The 20846-nt window shown below is 37.6% G+C and overlaps 1 protein-coding gene across 1 annotated transcript; it reads left to right on the forward strand.

Annotated features, from left to right (window-relative positions):
• The first annotated feature begins 19933 nt into the window (after positions 1-19933).
• On the forward strand, positions 19934-20551 carry Ifnb1 (interferon beta 1). Its single transcript, XM_042692934.1, has one exon. It carries the CDS (start codon positions 19934-19936, stop codon positions 20549-20551), a length of 618 nt encoding a protein of 205 aa, XP_042548868.1.
• Positions 20552-20846: the final 295 nt, after the last annotated feature.

Below are 20846 nucleotides of genomic sequence, written 5' to 3' on the forward strand. Positions count from 1 at the left end.
CATCTCAATGCTCCCACAAAGGTGCTTTTGGCCATGGATGGCTGCCACATTATTGTTACTCTATGGTGATTCTAACAGGACACTTCTAATGTTTTCTTTAAAATGACATAAAATAGCCGGGTGCAGGGGTTCAAACCTATAATCCTAGCTCTTCAGGAGGCTGAGATTTGAGGATTGTGGTTTGATGCTGGCTTGGGCAGAAAAGTCTGTGGGACTCTTATCTCCAATTAAGTCCTACAAAACCAGGAGTGGTACTGTGGCTAAAATTGGTAGAGTGCTAGCCTTGAGTGAAAAACCTCAGAGACAGTACCGAGGCCCTTGATTTCAAGCTCCATGACCAAAAAAAAAAAAAAAAAACAAGACATAAAATGGCTCCTGTCTTTAATCTTAGCTACTCAGGAGGCTAAAATCTGGATTGTGGTTTGAAGCCAGCCTGGGGGAGGAAAGTCCACTAGACTCTTATCTCTAATTGATAGAGTGTTAGCCCTTGAGCAAAAAAGCTCAAGGATAGTACCCAGGCCTTAATTTCAAGCTCCAGGAATCACACACACACACACACACACACACACACACACACACACACACGCACACACACACACACAAAACATAGCATAACATATATATTTAGAAAAATATCTAACTGAACTCAGATACAATAAATTCATAACCAGGTTATTCTGATTACACACACAAAAATAGGATTTTACCAAGGTATTTTTCCGATACATCCAAAATACTTAGAAAAGTCCTGCTTTGGTTCTTCTCTCTGCAACTAGGAGGTCTAATATACAGAGATATAATTTTTTTAAACTTTTCTTTGTAGGTTGTGGGGCAAGCGGTGAGAGATGAGGGCCTTCTCAGTGTTTCTGGAACATGTGCTCAGCCCCAAGTATGCAAAACACTTGTAGAGTACCAGAAAGATTCCAGAGTTTTCAACCACCTGTGGACATTTTGTTTCCTAACTTTCTCTCAAGATTTTGAGTTGATCATTGTTTGTTACAACTGTTATAAAACAACCCAGCTAGCCAAACAGTTCAGGCCACTATACTAGTCTATAAATGTGATCAACACATTTGGCATTGGAATGAGTTTTGAGACAAGTCAAAGAGGTTTTTCCAATGGGGTCTTACAGAGTTGAATATTAACAGTTTAATAAAGAGCATTGTTAGGAAGGATACTTTGAATTTCTCTAGCTCGTTCACCTCCCTTTGGCACCAAAAATGTGGGACATGATCTATAGAGACTACTACTCAGCTTGAAAATGTATGAGATGAATGCAAGTTTAAACTGCATGTGTTGTTTTTTTCTCACTGCCATTTCTGTTGTTTTTCTCAAATAATTACCCTTCAAGGAACAATTGTTCATTAATTTCCAACACCATGAAAAAGTTCATTTTGATGAATTGTTTGGGTTTTTTCCCCTTTACTTTTTACTTTCTTCTGCCGTTATTACAGATGGCAGTCCTCTCTGCCTACTTTTATGACAAGTGTATAAAGAAACTGACCACGACAGGCAAGACTAGACCTTCCTGAATTTGGATAGGATGCCAGAATTTGACAACTCTGAGATTCAATTTTTAGTTTCGCAAAAAAGACCCAAACATAGCCATAGTGTTGTTATAATTTGTTGTTGTTTGTTTGTTTTGTTTTGTTTTGTTAGTATATTTCTTTATAGAAAAATAGAAGTAACAAGATCGTGTTTGGAATAAAAAGATGAATAGACATTAAAACAAACAAATTTCACTCTTCTAAAATCACTCAGGATGCAGTTATGTATCCTTCATTATTCATTTGACACTGCTTTCATTCCAGCAAGAGGTCAGGAAAGGGAGATCAATGCCACCTCAAAGCATCCTGGCTCCAGTAGATGGCAGGATAACATCAGATTTACATGTCTTTGGTTCAACTAATGGATGTAACTAGAGTCAAAGTAAAATTCTAAAAGTGAAAACTTGGAAGACAGAGAAGGAATGTTGCCTAAGATTTTTGTGCTTGAATTGGATTAAGTTCCAGTTTTACCTTAGGCCTGGATCACCAAATAAAGACCAAGAGATGCTATAGAAATAGAAAGTGTGAACTTATTATTATTAATAATAATAAAGAAATAGAAAATATGGCAAGATGGGGTAATCTTCAGTGCCTAAATCCCAAAACCTAATATAGTGCAGTTTCTATAAAGGGTTCCTTTTTGGATAAAGGTTGAGATCAAGAAAACTTACAGGAAAAGTCCACTACAACATTGCCCTCTCTCTTGTTTTCTTCTTTGTGGAAGTACCTGCTATCGTTTCATATCTAAGTCTCGTTAGATATATTTACAATGACTAATGGTGAAAGGTTTTAAACTCTAGAATGAGAAATATATTCAGAGTCAATTTATAAGCTAGACAGTTATATTATACTCTTAACTTAATAAAGTTGAGCCTCGTACTATTATCATTGATCTCCTGGAAATCTCCAAGGATTATATTTGGAATAGTAGTGTTCATGTACCAATCTGCATTGAGCAGCTAAATTAGTATCCTCACACTTTCCAAAATCAGGAGTCAGTTTGTATTTGCTACCTTCTTGGGCTGTCTTATTTATTTATGTATGGTTATAAATTCACATAAGTGTCTATTCGCCTCATGTCCGTTACACACTGAATACACTGGCCAAAAACCAACAGCCCCATTAAAAGCTGCAGTGAACACTGACATGAGTTAAAGCTACTAACAAAAAAAAAAAACTTTTATTTTTGAAGTATTATGATTTTTAATTAAAAAATTAGGAGAATATTTAAACTTCTTCACAAATGTATTTTGTTCAAATTAAGAATTATAGGAGGATTGAAGAGACTATAACAAATGTCAAAAACATATAAATGGATATAGTTCAATTGATATAGTTCAAAACCAAACACAAAATAGTTAAGATAATAAGATATCAACTGTTTATACTTCCCTATTAAAATAAAAATTCTTGACTGGCTTAAAATCTAAACCTCTTTATCACTCAACATAGCAGAAAAGCCTAAATTTAGGTAACAGTAAAAGTGAGCAAAGACAAAGTACAAAACAGGAAAGAAGTTACTTTGATAAATTAACATGAGTTATACTGATGGCTGGTATCTGTGTCAATATTGATGACAATTCAATGAAAATCTGTTAAATTGAAAAAATGACATCAATCTGAATAAGAAACAAATACAATCAGTAATTAAATTGTAAAATCATAGAACTAAAATTCAGGTCATGTAAAACACTAAGCAAAAATGTTAACAATATGTACAAATTTAACCAGAAATATGATCACAGAGTTAAAACTATAATAGGCAAAAACTGATGAAATATAATTTAGAAGGGAAATTAATGGCTAAACTTCCAAAACAGTTATAATTTAGAGTAGGAAATATTTATAAATTATTTACAACATCATCACATATTGGACTACAAAAAAGTCATGATTCTTTCTGGGCAAAGACATTTATAGTTTCATGCTCAGATCTCAATCCTTGAAATCAATCCTAAGATAATTTTTTTGGGGGGTGGTCCGGTGGTGGGGCCTGAACTGTGGGCCTGGGCGCTGTCCCTCAGCTCTTCAGCTCAAGGCTAGCGCTCTACCACTTGAGCCACAGCGCCACGTCCGGCTTTTTTCTTTTTGCTTATGTGGTGCTGAGGAATCGAACCCAGGGCCTCGGGCATGCCAGGCAAGCGCTCTACCACTGAGCCACCTTCCCAGCCCCTCCTAAGATAATTTTTAAACCAAATAGTTGGATATTGAAAGTCACACCGAAAAATTATGCTGATCATTGAGAGCCCAATTGCAAAAAGAAAAGAAGTACAGTCCCAAGCATAAGGCCTTTCTTTCCTCCACTGCCACATAGATATAGATCCAGATATAGATATATTTCTTAGCAAGGCAAAAAAATACTACTTTCTTAAATCGAACAGATAGGTTAATGGTTAAAATAATACTTATTGTTTAGTAGTACAAAATGTTAAAAAAAAAAAAACACTTTCCTTTTTTTTCATACAAAGAAAAAAAATTACTGTCATTCCTTTCAGGCAGCTAAGTTCTGAGAAGAGCACTTGGCTGAGATGGGGGATTCTGAGCTTCTCCCCAGCTTCTCAAGGGACCTGCTGTAAGTTGAGGGTACCTGTTAACTACTGACCATGATTTTTCATTTTCCGAATTTCTCTTAAACCTTTTTGCTTCACATTTAGAATAAGAAATTTGCCATCTTTTCTTTTTGCTCTAAGACCCAGGAGACTACTCCTACATTCGTATATTTGCATTGAAATTGTTAATTAAAAACTTAGAAGTAACATTCAGTGGACTCTTATGATCATAATAAAAACTATCCTTGAGTTAATGATAAAGTTGCCGAAATCTTTCTTCCTGATGCTAAGAACAATTGTTTTTTTGTCTCTGTGTGCTTATCCTGGGGCTTGAACTCAGAGACTGGGCACTCATTCCCTGCGCTTTCGTTGTACAAGGCTAGCATTCTACCACTTGTAGTACGGCTCCACTTCCAGCTTCTTTGGTAGTTAATTAGAGATAAGAGTATCATGGACTTTCTTGACCAGGCTGGCTTTAAACCACAATCCTCAGACCTCAGCCTCTTGAATATGTAGGATTATAGGTGTGAGACACTGGCACCTGGATAGAACAACTTTGAAGGAAACTAGCTGGCTTAGAAAAAATTCCCTCTATCTCCCTAGAATTCCTTTTTGAAACTTTTTATGTGCCAGATCAGTGTGTAAGATACAATCTTATATATGAATCTCATCTTAGTCTCAACTATATCCTCAAACAGAAGCTCTTGGTGTCATGTTAAAATGAGTTGGCTTCTCAGACAATCTTTAACTTATCGGAGTTTTTATCTGGCTATGTGTGAGTTCACAAATTGGCCATATAGCTCAATAGAAGTTGTTCCTGCTTCCTTATTGGAAGTTGCTTATGCTGTTATCTCAATAAAGTGTCATTATTTCCACTTTAAGTTAATATAACATTCAGAGGTTGTTGTTGTTGGTGGTGGTGGTGGTGGTGTGTGTGTGTGTGTGTGTGTGTGTGTGTGTGGTGTCTGTGTCTGTGTGCATGCATGTGTGCGCACGCACAGTAGTATGGGCTGGTTGAGGGCACAATTGTATTGCTTGGTTAGATTGATGCATTTGATTTCTAATTTCATCATGCTGTGTTACAGGTGGCCATCATTACTCACCTCTCCTAAAGCAACCTTTCACCTGTCATGCATTTCAATATTTATAGTACCCTCTCCCCTTAAGAACTAGACTGAATATTTCTAGCGTAATAACCACATGCTCTGTAATCACTCCAAGTCATAGCTCAGGGATAGAGAGAAATCATTTGTGGAGATAAGCCCATGGCATGAACACCATCATCTGCTTGGTACTTACTACAACAAGGATGCTTCAAAGCTTAAGACACACAAGAAAGCCAAGAGAAACAAATCTAGCATCTAGATAGGGACCTTGAAGAATCTTGGAGAAAGGGAGTTTGCATAAGCCTTGTTCTATGACTGGTCTGGCACTTGTGTCTCATTTCTTCTTCCTGTATTCTGAATATTTCAAGCACAGACTAAATTTAGTACCCTGATAGTCAAATAAATTGTAATGGTAGTTGATATCAGAATGTCATTGTATGTTTTGAGATGTTTTCATATTCATTCTTTTATTTGACTCTCAGAACTCCAAAAGAGTCAGGGAAAATCAAATCATCTATTATAACACAGAATGCCAAGTCTTCTTAAAAAACATCTTATTTGCAAAAGCTCATAGCAGGGGTAAAATGGAGATACACAAGTAAACAGCATTTCAGGAATGATAGAAGGGTGCAAAAGACATTGGAAAATTAGAAAAAAAAGAAGCAATAAAGGTGACTGTTGAGATGATTTCAAGAGTTAAATCAAAGTGTTAACAAAAAATGAGCATTTTAGAAAAATGAGAAGTACATAAGAAATAGGGGCTGGGAATAAATCAATTCTTTTCTTCTTACAGGGGGTTAGAAATGAAAGCTGGAATTAGGAACGAGGCCTTGAATGTTCCTAATAGAACCCAATGATTAGAATGCTATTTTTCAGTGCCTTATATAGGAAAGGAAATCAAATTGTCTGTTTCCTTTCCTGTGAAGTTAAAATGGTTATATGTACTATGTCCTGAAAACTGGAGTGAGGATTAGTTGCTTTACTTAGACAACTTGCTCAAAATCATATCTGGCATGTAGTATATCCTCCTTACATGTTAACTGTTCTGGTGTCTAGTTCAATTATTTTGCTAATGTTCTGGGCTTGCCAGCAGGAAAAAGGAGACAATTTCAAGAGAAACTCTCCAGGGAATATTTTAATGATAGCGGAAGTACTGGCAAAGGAGAGGCAGAACTAGTCACTCCCTGGATGATGACACCAAACATAATGCAGAAAATATTCTGAGTTTTTGGAAGAACCATTGCTACTTGTTGCACTTAGCAGCTGACAGGGCATTCATTACCTCTCAGTGTATCACTGAGGTGTATCACTGTGTATCACTGTTTTCAGGGAGTTACAAATTTTCCTTGCAATAACCTAAGCTCTTCAGGCAGACTGAAAAAGTCCCTGGCTCTGGGAAGATAGAAGACACTCATCTCAGCCAAGCTGTTAGGCTATAGCTGACTCCTTGCTCCATTTTTCCAATCTGGTTTGACAACTGAAATTTAATTTCCTTTTCACTTGTTGCATCATCCTCATTGTTATCGTTGTACCACTGGGCACATTATGCAATCCTTGATGATGAAACACAACTAAATTTAGTTGTAAGTTCTAGCCATGTAGAGAGTTTTGTTTTGGGCTGTTTAACTGTAAAGAGCCAGAAACTGCTTCAGAGACAGGAGGCTCATACACAAAACAGGCAGTAGGAGACACAGATGTGTCAGTAGGAAGGAATGGAGCTGATTCCTGTTCTGCTATTCTTATGCAGAGATGGAGAGAAAAGAGAGAGAGAAGGAAGGCGGGAAGAGAGAGGGAGAGGGAAACTAGGAGGGAAACAGAAAGGGAGACAGAGAGAGTGAGGGAGGGGGAGCAAGAAATTATAAAGACAATTAGCTCACATAATTGTGGTGACTGAAGTCCAATGCAGGCCATCTGCTATCTGGAGATCCTGGGATGCCAGGATCATGACTCAGTTCAAGCTTGGAAGCCGCAGAAGCAGAGAAGCTGATGTAATTCTCTTTCAGAATCCCAGGGCCTGAGACCTCCAGGGATCAGCTTGTATATATCCTAGAAACATGAAGTTCTGAGGCTCAGAGGCAGGAGAAGACGAGTATCTAGTTGAGAGAGAGAGGAGGGAAGGAGGGAGGGAAGGAGGGAAGGACCAGCCTCTAGCCAATTGGATGATGTCTACCTGTATTGATTTTTCTAATAACTGTGTACCAATTTCCTCTGGAAATATTTTCACAGATCATATCCAGGAATAATGTCTTAGTGGTTCTTTAAATATCCTTCATCCAAACAAGTTGACACCTGTCAGTGACCCTCAAAGCCCCTAAGGGTGACGCTGAAAACGAAGTAAATTGATAGAATGAAAAGCAAACACCCAGGCTTATGAAAAAAGGGTGCCGATCCACACTTTCTAGTAGCGAATGTTCAGATGGTACATGGGTGGGCAACTGTGTCCTAAGACCATCAATATACTGATGGGAACAGCCCAACAATGGAAGAGGGTACACATTAGGCAACATCCTGGTCATCTTTGTAGGTTGACCCAAAGAAGTGTCTTTTCCTCACCAGTTGTAAGGTTCATGGATAATACCTCAGAAAATTGTCTGGATTTAGAGATCATTATGTTGAATGAGACAAGCCAAACTCAAAGTATCCAATATAAATGTTCTAACTAATTTGTGGATTATAGACCTAAAACAGTGGTGGTGGTGGTGAAGGATTAGTATCTAGGAGAGGATCCAGGAGATGAGAGGATGATAAGAGAGGAGACTAACAAGTAAAGAGGATTGCAGGATATTACACACACACACACACACACACACACACACACACACACACACACACACACACACACACACTCCACCAAATGCTGATTTTAAAGATGGGACTGAAATGAGAGGAATAGGACTATGATAGAGAAGGTAATTTCATTTAAAGTATGTGTAGGTATGGAACTATCACAATGACAACTCTTCACATTACAAATGATATTAACTAAAACAAAAACAGAAAAAGCACCAGGGAAAGAGCATGACAAATCTGTTTAACTGAAGTTTATGTAACATGAGGGCCTTCAGGGATAATGCAAAGATCAGAGGAAAACTATTTTGATGTTGAAGATTGATGAAGAGTACACAGTCATGGACAAAAGGCGTCTGGGAACGGTAACAACCTAGAGAGGACTCAGTGAGGCTTGCTTGCTTGGAGTCTTTTTGGGGTCTTTGTGTTTTCAGCCCTTTCCTTCAAACATTGGGTAGAATATCTGTCACAAGAGTATCTTATGGCCTACTTTTGGACAAAGAAAAGCATAGAACTTGTTATGGCCAGTTCACACAGAAAAAAGAATGACTTCCTTATTTCTATAATTTTCTCAATTACCAAAGTGTCGTATTTTGGGGTAGTATGTCATGAATCCCACCATTAGGAAGAAATAGGATGAGCTAACAGCAATGCTGTCTACTAACTGCCAGATCCTGAAGTAACAGGAAGAGATACTAGTCCCTAGTCTCATCGAAGTGCTACGGCAAGATATTTCAGATGTGAAAAAGGAAAAAAGGAATAGAAAGTTTCTGAAGCCAGAGCACTCAGATGTAGCTGTCTCTGTCTCCTCACACCAGAGGCCTGGCGACAGACTCTATCAGCTGTTAGCTTGTGGTTACAAAGAAACCCTGGCATGAGACCTAAGTAAGGTTTTTAAAAAAAAAAGGAAGAAGGCTCCTTCCTTTCCCTGAAACAAAGGTTTTTCCATTGTGGTCCCCAAGTTTCACAGGAACTCTCTATGTTGCTGTATGATTAGGACTTTTGTTGAGATCACCACTTACTTTATTAGTGTAGAGAATATTGTTTTTGCAACTAATTTCTTAGAACTTCGTTGTGTTCTGCTTGCTTTTTAGTCTAATCCTCTCATCATGATGCTACCAAGGATAGCCTGTAGCTACCCCACAGTTGCTACTCATCAGAAAAACAAATTTGCTTCTCTGTGATTTGAATAGAATAACCAATTAAGACATACAGATATATATTATACTCATTTACCTAATTAACCATGCAGAGATAGATACTTGTGATCATTATCAACGCCAGCACCTCTCAAGTGCTGTGCTGATACAGTGTTAAGATGATAGAGATCTCCTTGGGACCCCCAAGGAGCTTAGTTTCTGTGTTTCTATATGTTCATGTTCACAATCTTAGAATTCAAAATTTTGAAAGTCTTGTTTATTCATTTGCAAATAAAATGCATATATACACAAAATGAAGTGTTATTCTCATTCAAAATCAGAAAGAGGACGAAAAATTTTGTTCAGAATTACAATAAAGAACAAAAGAGATTGAAATAGAATATGCTGGAATGATCCCAGGATTATCGCACAAGATTTATTTTTATTTATTTATTTATAATAATATATATTATTAAGTAATCAATTCATTCAAAAACATTTTAAATTGAGTGCTTAAAAAATATGTATTAGGGCTGGGAAGGTGGCTCAGTGGTAGAGTGCTTGCCTTGCATGCATGAGACCTTGGGTTCGATTCCTCAGCACCACATAAGCAGAAAAAGCCGGAAAGGCGCTGTGGCTCAAGTGGTAGAGCGCTAGCCTTGAGCTGAAGAGCTGAGGGACAGCGCCCAGGCCCAGAGTTCAGGCCCCACAACCAACAAATTAAATAAATAAATAAATATGTATTAATAAGTTAATAAATAATTACTACTTCAATAAATGAATGCATATTTCTTAGGTGGAAGAAACAACTGCCTTGTTCTGGTCCTGCAGCCCTCCGGGGGCAGATCTGATTTGTCTCTTGAAGCCCCCAACATATACTTAACTGTCCCTTATTCACATAAGAAAATAACAAGTGGGAGAAGTTACTTAATCCCCAAGATGATCAAGGTGAAAACATTTAAGGAAAAATGCTTTTGATTGGTTTCTACCCAACTTTGGTATTACAAATGCATTTGAAGCCAATCCAGGGCCCAGGAGCTTACACAAAGCTACTTTGTCTTTACAACAAGTAAAATGCTGAACATGCTGAGAATTCAGCAGCAAAGGAAAACTGCTCTCCTCAAGATTAAAAAGACTAAAATAAATACAGGGAGCCACAGATTACTGGACCCATTCACCAGTGGGATCCACTGTGGGAACTAGTGCTAAGGTGGGAAATTGTGAACCTTAGTTGATAAATGGCTTAAGGCCACTGAAAATTAAGCTCCCCTGGGGGACAGACTCAGTCATAGGAAGGAGCAGCCTCCTACTTTCCACATTCTACTGCATTCTTATAGTAAATTTTAGGGGGAGGTAAGGGACATTGCCTAATGCTTCTGGCTGCGGGAGGGGAAAAGAAGCTGTTTTATAGTACTCTTATTATTATTATTATTTATAGCATATGTTGGCTTACAAAGGAATTTTATTGTCAAATTTCTACATAAGCATGCAAAGTGCTGGGAGGAACTCCCTCTTACTCCTTCTACCTCTCCATCCCTTCTCTGACCCTTCTTAAAAGAATTTCAACAGATCCCATTGTTCTTTTTCATGTGCACATATAAATGTCTCAATTCTGGGCTGGGAAGGTGGCTCAGTGGTAGAGCACTTGCCTTGCATGCTCAAGGCCCTGGGTTCGATTCCTCAGCACCACATAAGGAAAAAAAAAGGAAAAAGCCGGAAGTGGCGCTGTGGCTCAAGTGGTAGAGTGCTAGCCTTGAGCTGAAGAGCTGAGGGACAGCGCCCAGGTCCAGAGTTCAGGCCCCACCACCGGACCCCCAAAAAACAAATAAATGTCTCAATTCTGTTTGCTGTCTCCTTGCCACCCTACCAGACCCTGTGTTATTTTTCTGTCATTCATTCATTTCTGTGTGCCTATTAATGCTACAAAACAGCGTTCTCCATTAGTATTTCTTACAAACATATTTTAGTTGGATTGATCCACTCTGGTCTTCTTTTTCCCCTTGCCCCTTATTCTCCTATTTCTCCTTATTGTTCAACAACATTCACTCAGTTTCCTTATGTCATCTTCAGGCGTAGATGCTATTATGATGCTATTCATTTTCATTCTTCCATTGTCCCCCTCCCCAGTTACCCCGTTCATCTTAAAAATATCTGCCTCTGGGATAACCCACACCAAACCTTCGCCATAATCGTATCAGTACTAGAATTCCACATAGAACAGAAATACCAACTCCAGTTCATCCCAATTTCCCACATGGGAGAAAAAAAATACCCAACTCCAGTCTATTCTAGCCATCCTGTACCTTCTATTGGAAGGTAGGAAGGGGGTATACTGAAAAACACCATGAGGTTTACAGTTCAAAGATCTAATCATAAGAATGTAGAATAGTTCCCTACCCCAGCACAATTTTCAAGATCTTTATAGCAATCAAATTATAGGCATCTAAAAGGCAACACACACAGACACACACACACATTTGAAGAGACAGAGAAAATATCAAAAACATGTATGGCAGTGATGCTGGACTTATCAAACCTGGAATTTTAAACAATAGTTGATATACTAAGGGTTTTAATAGATAGACAACTACAACTGATGGATAACAGTGTCAATAAACAGAGAAATCTGGGAAAGAATAAATAGAAACCAGAAAATGTTACAGAAACGAAGAATGCTTTTTTATTTATTTTTTATTTTTTGTCAGTCGTGGGGCTTGAACTCTGGGCTTGGGCGCTGTACACTGGGAAAGAATAAATAGAAACCAGAAAATGTTACAGAAACAAAGAATGCTTTTTTATTTATTTTTTATTTTTTGTCAGTCGTGGGGCTTGAACTTTGGGCTTGGGCGCTGTACCTGTGCTCTTCAGCTCAAGGTGAGCGCCCTACCACTTGAGCCACAGCGCCACTTCCGGTTTTCTAGTGATTTATTGGAGATAAGAGTCTCATGGACTTTTCCTGCCGGAGCTGGCTTTGAACCATGATCCTCAGATCTCAGCCTCCTGAGTAGCTAGGATTACAGGTGTGAGCTGCCAGTGTACAAATTGGAGGACTCTTTAAGGTTTACTTCTATGTAAGTTGTCATCTGCAAAATATGTTATTTCTTCTTTATTGATCTGGCTAGGAATTCTAGTATAGTACTGAAGAGAGCTATCATGTCCACTTTTCAGTGATATGCCTTCACTTTTCTCTGATATGAATGATGCTGGCCATACCCTTGTCTTGTATGTTGTCTATAATATTGAAGAACATTCTTTTTGCACCAGACTTGTTAACAGGTATGATTATGGGTGGATATTGAATATTGCCAGATATTGTTTGTATCTTTTGGAATGATGTATGACTTCAATCTTTCCTTCTCTTAACGTGGTATTTAACAGTTATCCAGTGCTGTATATTCTGTGCACCACCTTGTATGCTAGGGATAAATTCCACTTTATCATGGTTATATGATTTTTTTTTTTGGTTGATTGTGGGGCTTGAACTCAGCCTGGGCGCTGTCCCTCACTCAGCTCTTCTGCTCAAGGCAAGTGCTCTACCAGTTGAGCCACAGCTCTACTTCCGGTTTTCTGAGAAGTTTATTGGAGATAAGAGTATCACAGGCCTCCTTGCCTGGGCTGGCTTTGAACCGCAATCCTCAGATCTCAACCTCCTGAGTAGCTAGAATTACAGGCATGAGCCACTGGCATCCGGCAGGTTATATGATTCTTTTAACATGCTTTTAAATTTGGTCTCATAGCACTTTGTTGAAGATTTTTGTATCTATGTTCACCAGAGATATTGACCACTAAGTTTCTGTTTTTATATTGTCCTGGTATGGATAGTGTTGGTTTCATAAAATAAATTCAGAGTTTCATAAAATAAACTTGTCTATTCTTTGACATTTTGGAAGATCAGTATCATTTTTCAAATATTTAGAGAAATTTCATTTAAGCTCTCTAGCTCTGGATTTTGTTGTTGTAGAGAGGGTTAGGATGGTTGATCAGAATCTCCTTTGCCATTATTTGTCTGTTCAAATTTTCTGTTAATCCATAATTCACTCTTCATAGGTTATATGTTAATAAGCACTTCATTTCTTCTTAATTATCTAATTTACTATCATACAATTATTTATCATAATTTCTTAGGATCCTTTTAAATGTCTGGGATATCATTTATAATTTCTTCTCTTTAATTTCTGAATTGGGGTCTTCTCTCTTTTCTTCTTAGTTACTTAAGCCAAAGATTTTTCTATTATGTTTATCTTTTCAAAAACATCAATGCAGGATTGCATTGATCTTTCCTGATTCTTTGTAGTTTCTTTTATTTCTGTCCTTGTCTACCTTTTTCTCTCTATTTCTACTAAAAATGGGTCTAGACAGTCCTTTAACTAGTTCATTGAGGCTTAAATTAGGTTGATAACTTGAGATCTATCTTTCTTTTTTCCATGTAGCCATTTAGCAAAATAAATTTCCCTTTTGTAAAACTTCCTTTTAGAACTGGTTTTTCTGCATTCCACTAGTTCTGGTTTGTTGCATTTCCACTTTTCTTTCTCTCAAAGTACTTTTTAATTTCCTTTTTGATTTCCTTTTCTTAACCTACTAGTTGTTCAGGGCAATGTTTATTCATTTCTACACACTTGTGAATTTTCTAGCTTTCTTTCTTTTGCTAAATTCTAGATGTTTTAATCATTTTTTATATATCACATCCTATCATTTCCATCTCTTAAATTTGTTGAGACTCAGTTTGTGGACTAAAATACAATTTACACTGCATTCATGGAGGAAGAATGTATATTCTGCTGCTAGTGGATGGAATATTCTAGAAATCAACATAAAGTTAGTTTGGTCTAAGGCACTGCTCAAGTCCAGCACTGCCTTATTTTCTGTCTAAATTATTTACCCATTGTTCAAAATGGCTTGAAGTCCTATGTTATTATATTGCATTTTATTTCTCTTTCCTCAGATATATTAATATTTTTGTGATATATTTTGGTGCTATGATATTTGGTGCATTTATACTTATAATTATTAAATTTTTTGGCAAATTTACCCTTTTAACAATGCATAATAGCCTTCCATGTCACTTGACATGACTTTTGATTAATGATCCATTTTTCTAATATAGGTACAGTCATTAATTCTGTTTTGATTTTCATGTGCAGCAAATATTTTTTCTATCATTTTCAGACTATGTGTTTTCCAAGCCTCTTAAATACAGCATATAGTTTGGGCATGTAAAAACTCTTTCCAATCATCCTATATTTTTGTATCCATTTATATTTAAAGTAATTATTGGTAGCTAAGAACTTACTATTGCTAATTTGTGAATTGCTTTCTGACTGTTTTAGTGGGTTATTTTTGTTGTCGTTTCTTTATTCTTTTGTTATTTGATGATTTGATGATTTTCTGTGGAATCATGGTTTGGTTTTGCTCCTTTCTCTTTTTTTTGTGTGTATAAAATATAGATTTTTGCTTTGTGGTATCCATAAGGTTTACATGTTGCAATATGTAACAGCAGTTCATTTTAAGCTGATAATCACTTACTTCTACTAATTGTGTATAAAAAGCTCTATAATTGTACTTTCTCAACCACATTTTATGATTTTGATTGATTTTCTAAAATTCAGAAGGTTGTATGTACTTGCATGTCCATTAACATATTTTGTAGCTATGGTTATTTTTAATAGTTTTATATTTTATTCTTTTTTAATTTTTTTATTGTGAAAATATCATACAGAGGGGTTACAATTACATGAGCAAGGTAATGAGTACATTTCTTATCAAACATTGTTGCCTCCTCCTTTGTTTCCCCTTACTCTATTTTATCTTTTATAGAGGAGTCATGTGATTCATATGTCATTATCCTATTAGAACATATTAAATTTGACTATGCACATTTGAAATGAGTTTTATCTTTTCCTGCTATGCTATAGCCAAGCCAATTCAATTGCCCAACCTTGGCCATTGAGCTTCCACAACTTTCAGCCAAATGTGACTGTCAGCTAAATAAGTGGATTGGAGACTACTACCTGTGACAGTAGAGTGAGGTCCACTATTGCTCCTGAGGAAATGAGCTCTACATGACAGTGCAAGTGATTCCAGAGAGACTGGCCCCACTAACCTGACTCCATGGACGAGTCCCCTTCTAACCAGAATGGCCGGACTCTGACATCTTTGTGTTGATCTTTGGGCCATGGATGATTCCAAGCTAATCAAAAAAATACTTTAAAAATTAAAGAAAGAAGAAGAACAAAAGGAGATTCAAAAGAATTAATCACTGACCTAAAACCCAACCTTTACAAGTTGAAGGTTTTCTCTTTAGAAACCTTGCTTTAGGAATTCATTGTACTCATTTTTTTAAACCCATGAAAAGTGGAGGTTCTGCTAAGAGGAGTCACGTAAAGGCCAAAACACTGGAAAGAATAAAATCCATAAGTGAAGCAGATTAACCTAAGAAACTGAGTCTGGCTGGTTCCTGCTTTTTGTAGTCAATAGCAAAGGAATCTGTGCTTAGTAATGGGAAATTAGAATAATCACACATTATAAAGTTCAGGGGTGGTGGGGGAGGGAGAATCACTAGCAAAATTTACAAGCCAAAGAAAATGACTGTTGAAATGTTGGCATTTTTTTTCTCTACATATTTTCCATAGTTGTGCTATATGAACCATTTGTAGTTCTGTTGTTTTTTTTAAAACATAACTGATGTTAGTTTAATATTGACATAATATTTGCACATATTTGTGGTACAACATGATAATCATTACACACATACACATATATAAAATATTTAGTGATTAAAACAACGTAATTAGCATTTCCATCTGTGTTAGTCAGATGGGAATATGAGTTACTGTCTCAATATCTGTGAATATTAACTTACAAAAAGAAAAGGCTCATTTGGCTCACAGATTTGCCCTGTTGTTTTTAGGTCTATGGTGAAAAATAAACATGTTTATTTTTTGTGTGAGAGTTTTATGTCACGTGCCTACATTCATTGCCCTCTTTTTTTCCTGTATAGACATAGGTGATCCAGTGCCATTTGAGGGAGAGAGGGGAGAATCTTTCCTAAAATGCCTTTGGTCTGGGGCTGGGAAGGTGGCTCAGTGGTAGAGTGCTTGCCTTGCATGCCTGAGGCCCTGGGTTTGATTCCTCAGCACCACATAAGCAAAAAGAAAAAAGCCAGAAGTGGTGCTGTGGCTCAAGTGGTAGAGTGCTAGCCTTGAGCTGAAGAGCTGAGGGACAGTGCCCAGGCCCAGAGTTCAGGCTCCATGACCGGACCCAAAAAAAAAGTCTTTGGTCTTTCTTTTTTTTTTTTTTTTTGGTAAGTGGTGGGGTTTGAACTCGAGGCCTGGGAACTGTCTCTGAGCTTTTTCATTCAAGGCCAGCACTCTACTACTTGAGCAACAGTATCACTTCCAGTTTTTTGGTTAATTGGAGATAAGAGTCTCATGAATTTTCCCCAGGGCTGGCTTTGAATCACAATCCTCAGATCTCGGCCTTTTGAGTAGTGTGAGCCACCAGCACCCTGCATCTTCAGTCTTACTTAAAGGAAGTTAGTAATATTTAACTATAGCTGAGGCATAGCCCATGCAGTAAAGTACCTCCCTTTGAGTTCAGTCACAGTACTGGTATAAAACAGGTAGACAGACAGACCAATAAACAGATGAAAGAGAGCGAGAGCGTGCACTAAAGCTCTCCAGCTAGTTTTCACTAGTTTCTAGCAATTCATCAATCATAAAGTTCAGCCAATACTGGGAACTTTGGGATTCTTCCTAGACTTCTGTCCCTAGTGACTGTGAGCACCTCTCCGCATCTTTCCTTCTTGCCAGGTCAGCCTCTTGCCTGGAGCTCCATTCCTCTGAGAGATCTAAAGAGATCTGCTTTGTAGTTCAGTATTTTCTTGGTGTGAGGATGGTATGACCATTCCTGAGCTCTTTACATAATGGAGTTTTGATGTGCTTTTATCTAAATTGTTTTGAACATGTATCATGTTCCAAATTCCCCCCAGTCTGGAGAAAATAATTGACATTATTTTTCTTCACTTAGACTTTTTTAAGAAAATATTTATTGTCAAGATGAGGTACAGAGGGGTTACAGCTACATAGGTAAGGTAGTGAGTACATTTCTTTTTTTTGGGGGGGGGTCCGGTCATGGGGCCTGAACTCTAGGCCTGGGCACTGTCCCTCAGTTTTTCAGCTCAAGGCTAGCACTCTACCACTTGAGCCACAGCGCCACTTCCGGCTTTTTTCTTTTTGCTTATGTGGTGCTGAGGAATTGAACCCAGGGCCTCAGGTATGAAAAGCAAGCACTCTACCACTGAGCCACCTTCCCAGCCCCAGTGAGTACATTTCTTATCGAACTTGTTACCCTCCCTTTCACTTAGACTTTTTAACAGTTTAGCAGTTCCATATTATTCCATTTTTGTTTGCACCATAATGTTGCTTAACCAGTTTCTTTCTTTTTTGTTCCTTTTATTTTTTGTTTTGTTTTGTTTTGTTTTAAATAGGGTCTTATGTTATTGTCTACAGCTGGCCTCAAACCCTAGTCTTCTATTTATGGCCCCCTACCTACTTAGATTACAGATGTGAAACCCACTTCTAGTTTGTTAGTATAAGCTTTTTGTAACTTTTGTCTGATGTGGCCTTGAACCACATTCCTCCCAGTTTCTGACTTCTGAACACCTGGAATTATAGGTGTTAGCCACTGAACCCAGTTTTATTTAACCAATTTCTACTAATGGATATTTGACTTTATTTTTGTCTCTGAAAGCACTACTATGAACATTTATAGATATTGTATATGTATCATTCTGTCTGTCTGTCTCTCTATCTCTGTCTCTGTCTCTCTGTCTCTCTCTGTCTCTCTCTCTGTCTCTCTCTCTGTCTCTGTCTCTCTGTCTCTCTGTCTCTGTCTCTGTCTCTCTCTGTCATTCTGTCTCTCTCTCTGTCTCTCTCTCTGTCTCTCTCTTTCTCTCTCTCTGCTTTTGCAGGGACAGCCACAGATAAATTCCTAGCCATAGTATTGCTAGTTAAATTCTGTTGTTTAAAACCTTAAAATTTGAAATATTGCCATTTTCTAGTCTTGGTTAGCTATTTCGACCTTTCTTCTTATTGTTTTTTCTTTTTCTTTTGCAGTACTGGGATATGAATTCAAGGCCTCATTCTTGCTCAGCTTCTTTGCTTTGCTGGTACCTTATCAGTTGAACCATGTCTACAGTTCTGCTTTGTGCTGGCTATTTTGGAGCTCCAGCCTAGCAGATCTCTCTGGCCAGGCTGCCTTCAAATTTTGATCCTCTGAATCTCAGCCTCTCAGCTAGGATTATAAGCATGACCCACCAATACCTAACTAGACTTTCTTACATCAAAGCAGATTCAGGACAATCAGACCACTCAAGTGGTGGCTGAAACTTCAGGACCAAGGATTTTAGCTAACAAAGTACAAATTAAATAATTATTTCTGACCTAGTCTCAAAATCATGCAGCATTGACATGTTGAGTTGACATGTTGAATTGAAACTCTTTTGTATTACTTCTTAAAGATACAGCACAAAAATTACCCAATTCAAGTGGAGACATGGACCTTACCTACTGATGGGTACAAAGTATCACAGTATCACAGTGCAAATGTCACCTAGGATGGAAGACATTTTTCCTGCTGTATTTGAGAAAAAGGATGTTTGAATAGATTTATAAAGCTTGAATACATTTTGCTCATTTAGCAGTCTGTTGAATATGTTCTATGGACCTCATAATACTGAAACATCCTTAACATCCTTACTTTCCCAAGTACCTCTGCTTAGTCAATATTTAATCATTTTTATGTACCACTGGAGTCTAGCTGTTAATATTTGCCCCAGATGAATGTTTTTTCTCCAATGCAAGATTTTCCCGCAAAGTACTCATTTCTTCTGATGCATCTGATTCAGGGAAAAAAAAGTGTTGCTTGATTTCTGATTATTTCCTATGTATAGTAACTTCATTTCTTACATTTTCTAATTTTAATTTATGTTGTGTGCGTTCCTGGGAATCTCGTATTAGTTGAATAGCTATTATTCTACCTAATCTGTTCTTTTTTAATAATCTTGTGTTGGACCCAATGTCATTACTTTCTTGTTACTTGATTTTACAGGAGTTCATTTCCCCTGGAACTTTCAGTAGTCACTTGGCTGGTTATCCTCTAACTTTTAGGGCTCCCTCTGCTGTCATTTTTATGAAGTGCTCTACATGGCAGCTTACTTTCTGATCTGCTCACACTCTCCCACAGTGATATGGTCTTCTCTCTCCTTCTCTGCTGTCTCTACCCTGTTCAGCTTGGATTGATTCCATGGGTAGCATTTTCTCATCGGGGTTGGGCCATACCCCTAAGAGGAACTGTGGTGGATTGATTTGAAGCTTTCTCATAATACTCCATTCCAAAAGCTGTCAGAAATTCTAAAGTCTTCTCACATGAAATCTACCATTACAACGGGCAAAGCTCTCTTCAGGGTTAGCTTCTATGCTATGAGGGGCTTTTCAGTGAGCCCCTCATAACTATTTTGAGGTTCTTTCGTTCTCAGGTCTCTTGCTTTCCTTTGTTTCTCGCTGGTGCCTTCCCAATTTGCTTTAGCAATTAATAAACTTAATAAAGTATTAAAATTCCTTTCTGTTTATCTTTTATCCTAATATATATTCTATTGAAGAGTCAGGAGCTGAAATAAATAGTATTGGAAACTGTTAAAATACAAAAAAAAATATGACATAGAAAAACTGAAAGTGGGAATTTCCTATGAAACAGAGGACCATCACATATAAATAGCCCAGCTTATAGAGGAAGGACATTCACACTGCATGCCTTCAGAGCCTTTGCTCCATCACACAGGTGTAGGCAACACTGCTCCAGCCTTCACAATGACCAACGGGTTTCTCTTCCAGGTAGTGCTCCTGCTGTGCTTCTCCTCTATGGGTCTTTTCAAGAGCTGCAGCTTGCTTCAACTCCAGCAAAGCAGTTTGGCATGCCAGAAGCTTCTGGCACAATTGAATGGAAGGCCTGAACATTGCCTTGATGACAGAATGGACTTCAAGTTACCTGAAGAGATTAAGAACCTGCAACAGTCTCAAAAGGTAGACACTACCTTTGTCGTCTATGAGATGTTGAAGAACATCTTTGAAATTTTCAGAAAGGATACTTCTAACACTGGATGGGATATGGCCATCATCAAGAAGCTTTTCACTGAACTTAATCAGCAGATGGACCGTCTGGAGAAAATTCTGGAAAGAAAAATAGAAGAGGAAAATTTAACCTGGGGAAATGTAAGGACCTTTCTGCGGCTGAAGAGCTATTATTGGAATATTGTGAGATACTTGAAGAACAAGGAATACAGCATCTGTGCCTGGACAATAGTCCAAGTGGAAATCCTCAGGAACTTTTCTTTCATAAACAGTCTTACAGAGGGCTTGGAGAACTGAAGATCTCCCGTCCTGTGCCTCTGGGACCAGACTTCAGACCAGTGACTTCAGGTACTGTTTAACTAGACTCTTCTATGCGTGGAATGAAGACACTGAAGAATGAAGACACTGCATTGTAAAGGACAGTCAATGTTTTTCAATGTTCTATTAACTTATGAATTAAATTATTTATATTCCTTATTTAACTTTTTACTTTGTAAAAATAAATTGCTTATTACATAAACGTCAATATTGCACTCTTCATTTTAATGAATTTCTGTAACAACCTCCCTTAACAATGGCTAAACATCTATTG

The sequence above is a fragment of the Dipodomys spectabilis genome, unplaced genomic scaffold (assembly GCF_019054845.1).
Source record: "Dipodomys spectabilis isolate Male_0828 unplaced genomic scaffold, ASM1905484v1 ptg000158l, whole genome shotgun sequence".
NCBI lineage: Eukaryota > Metazoa > Chordata > Mammalia > Rodentia > Heteromyidae > Dipodomys > Dipodomys spectabilis.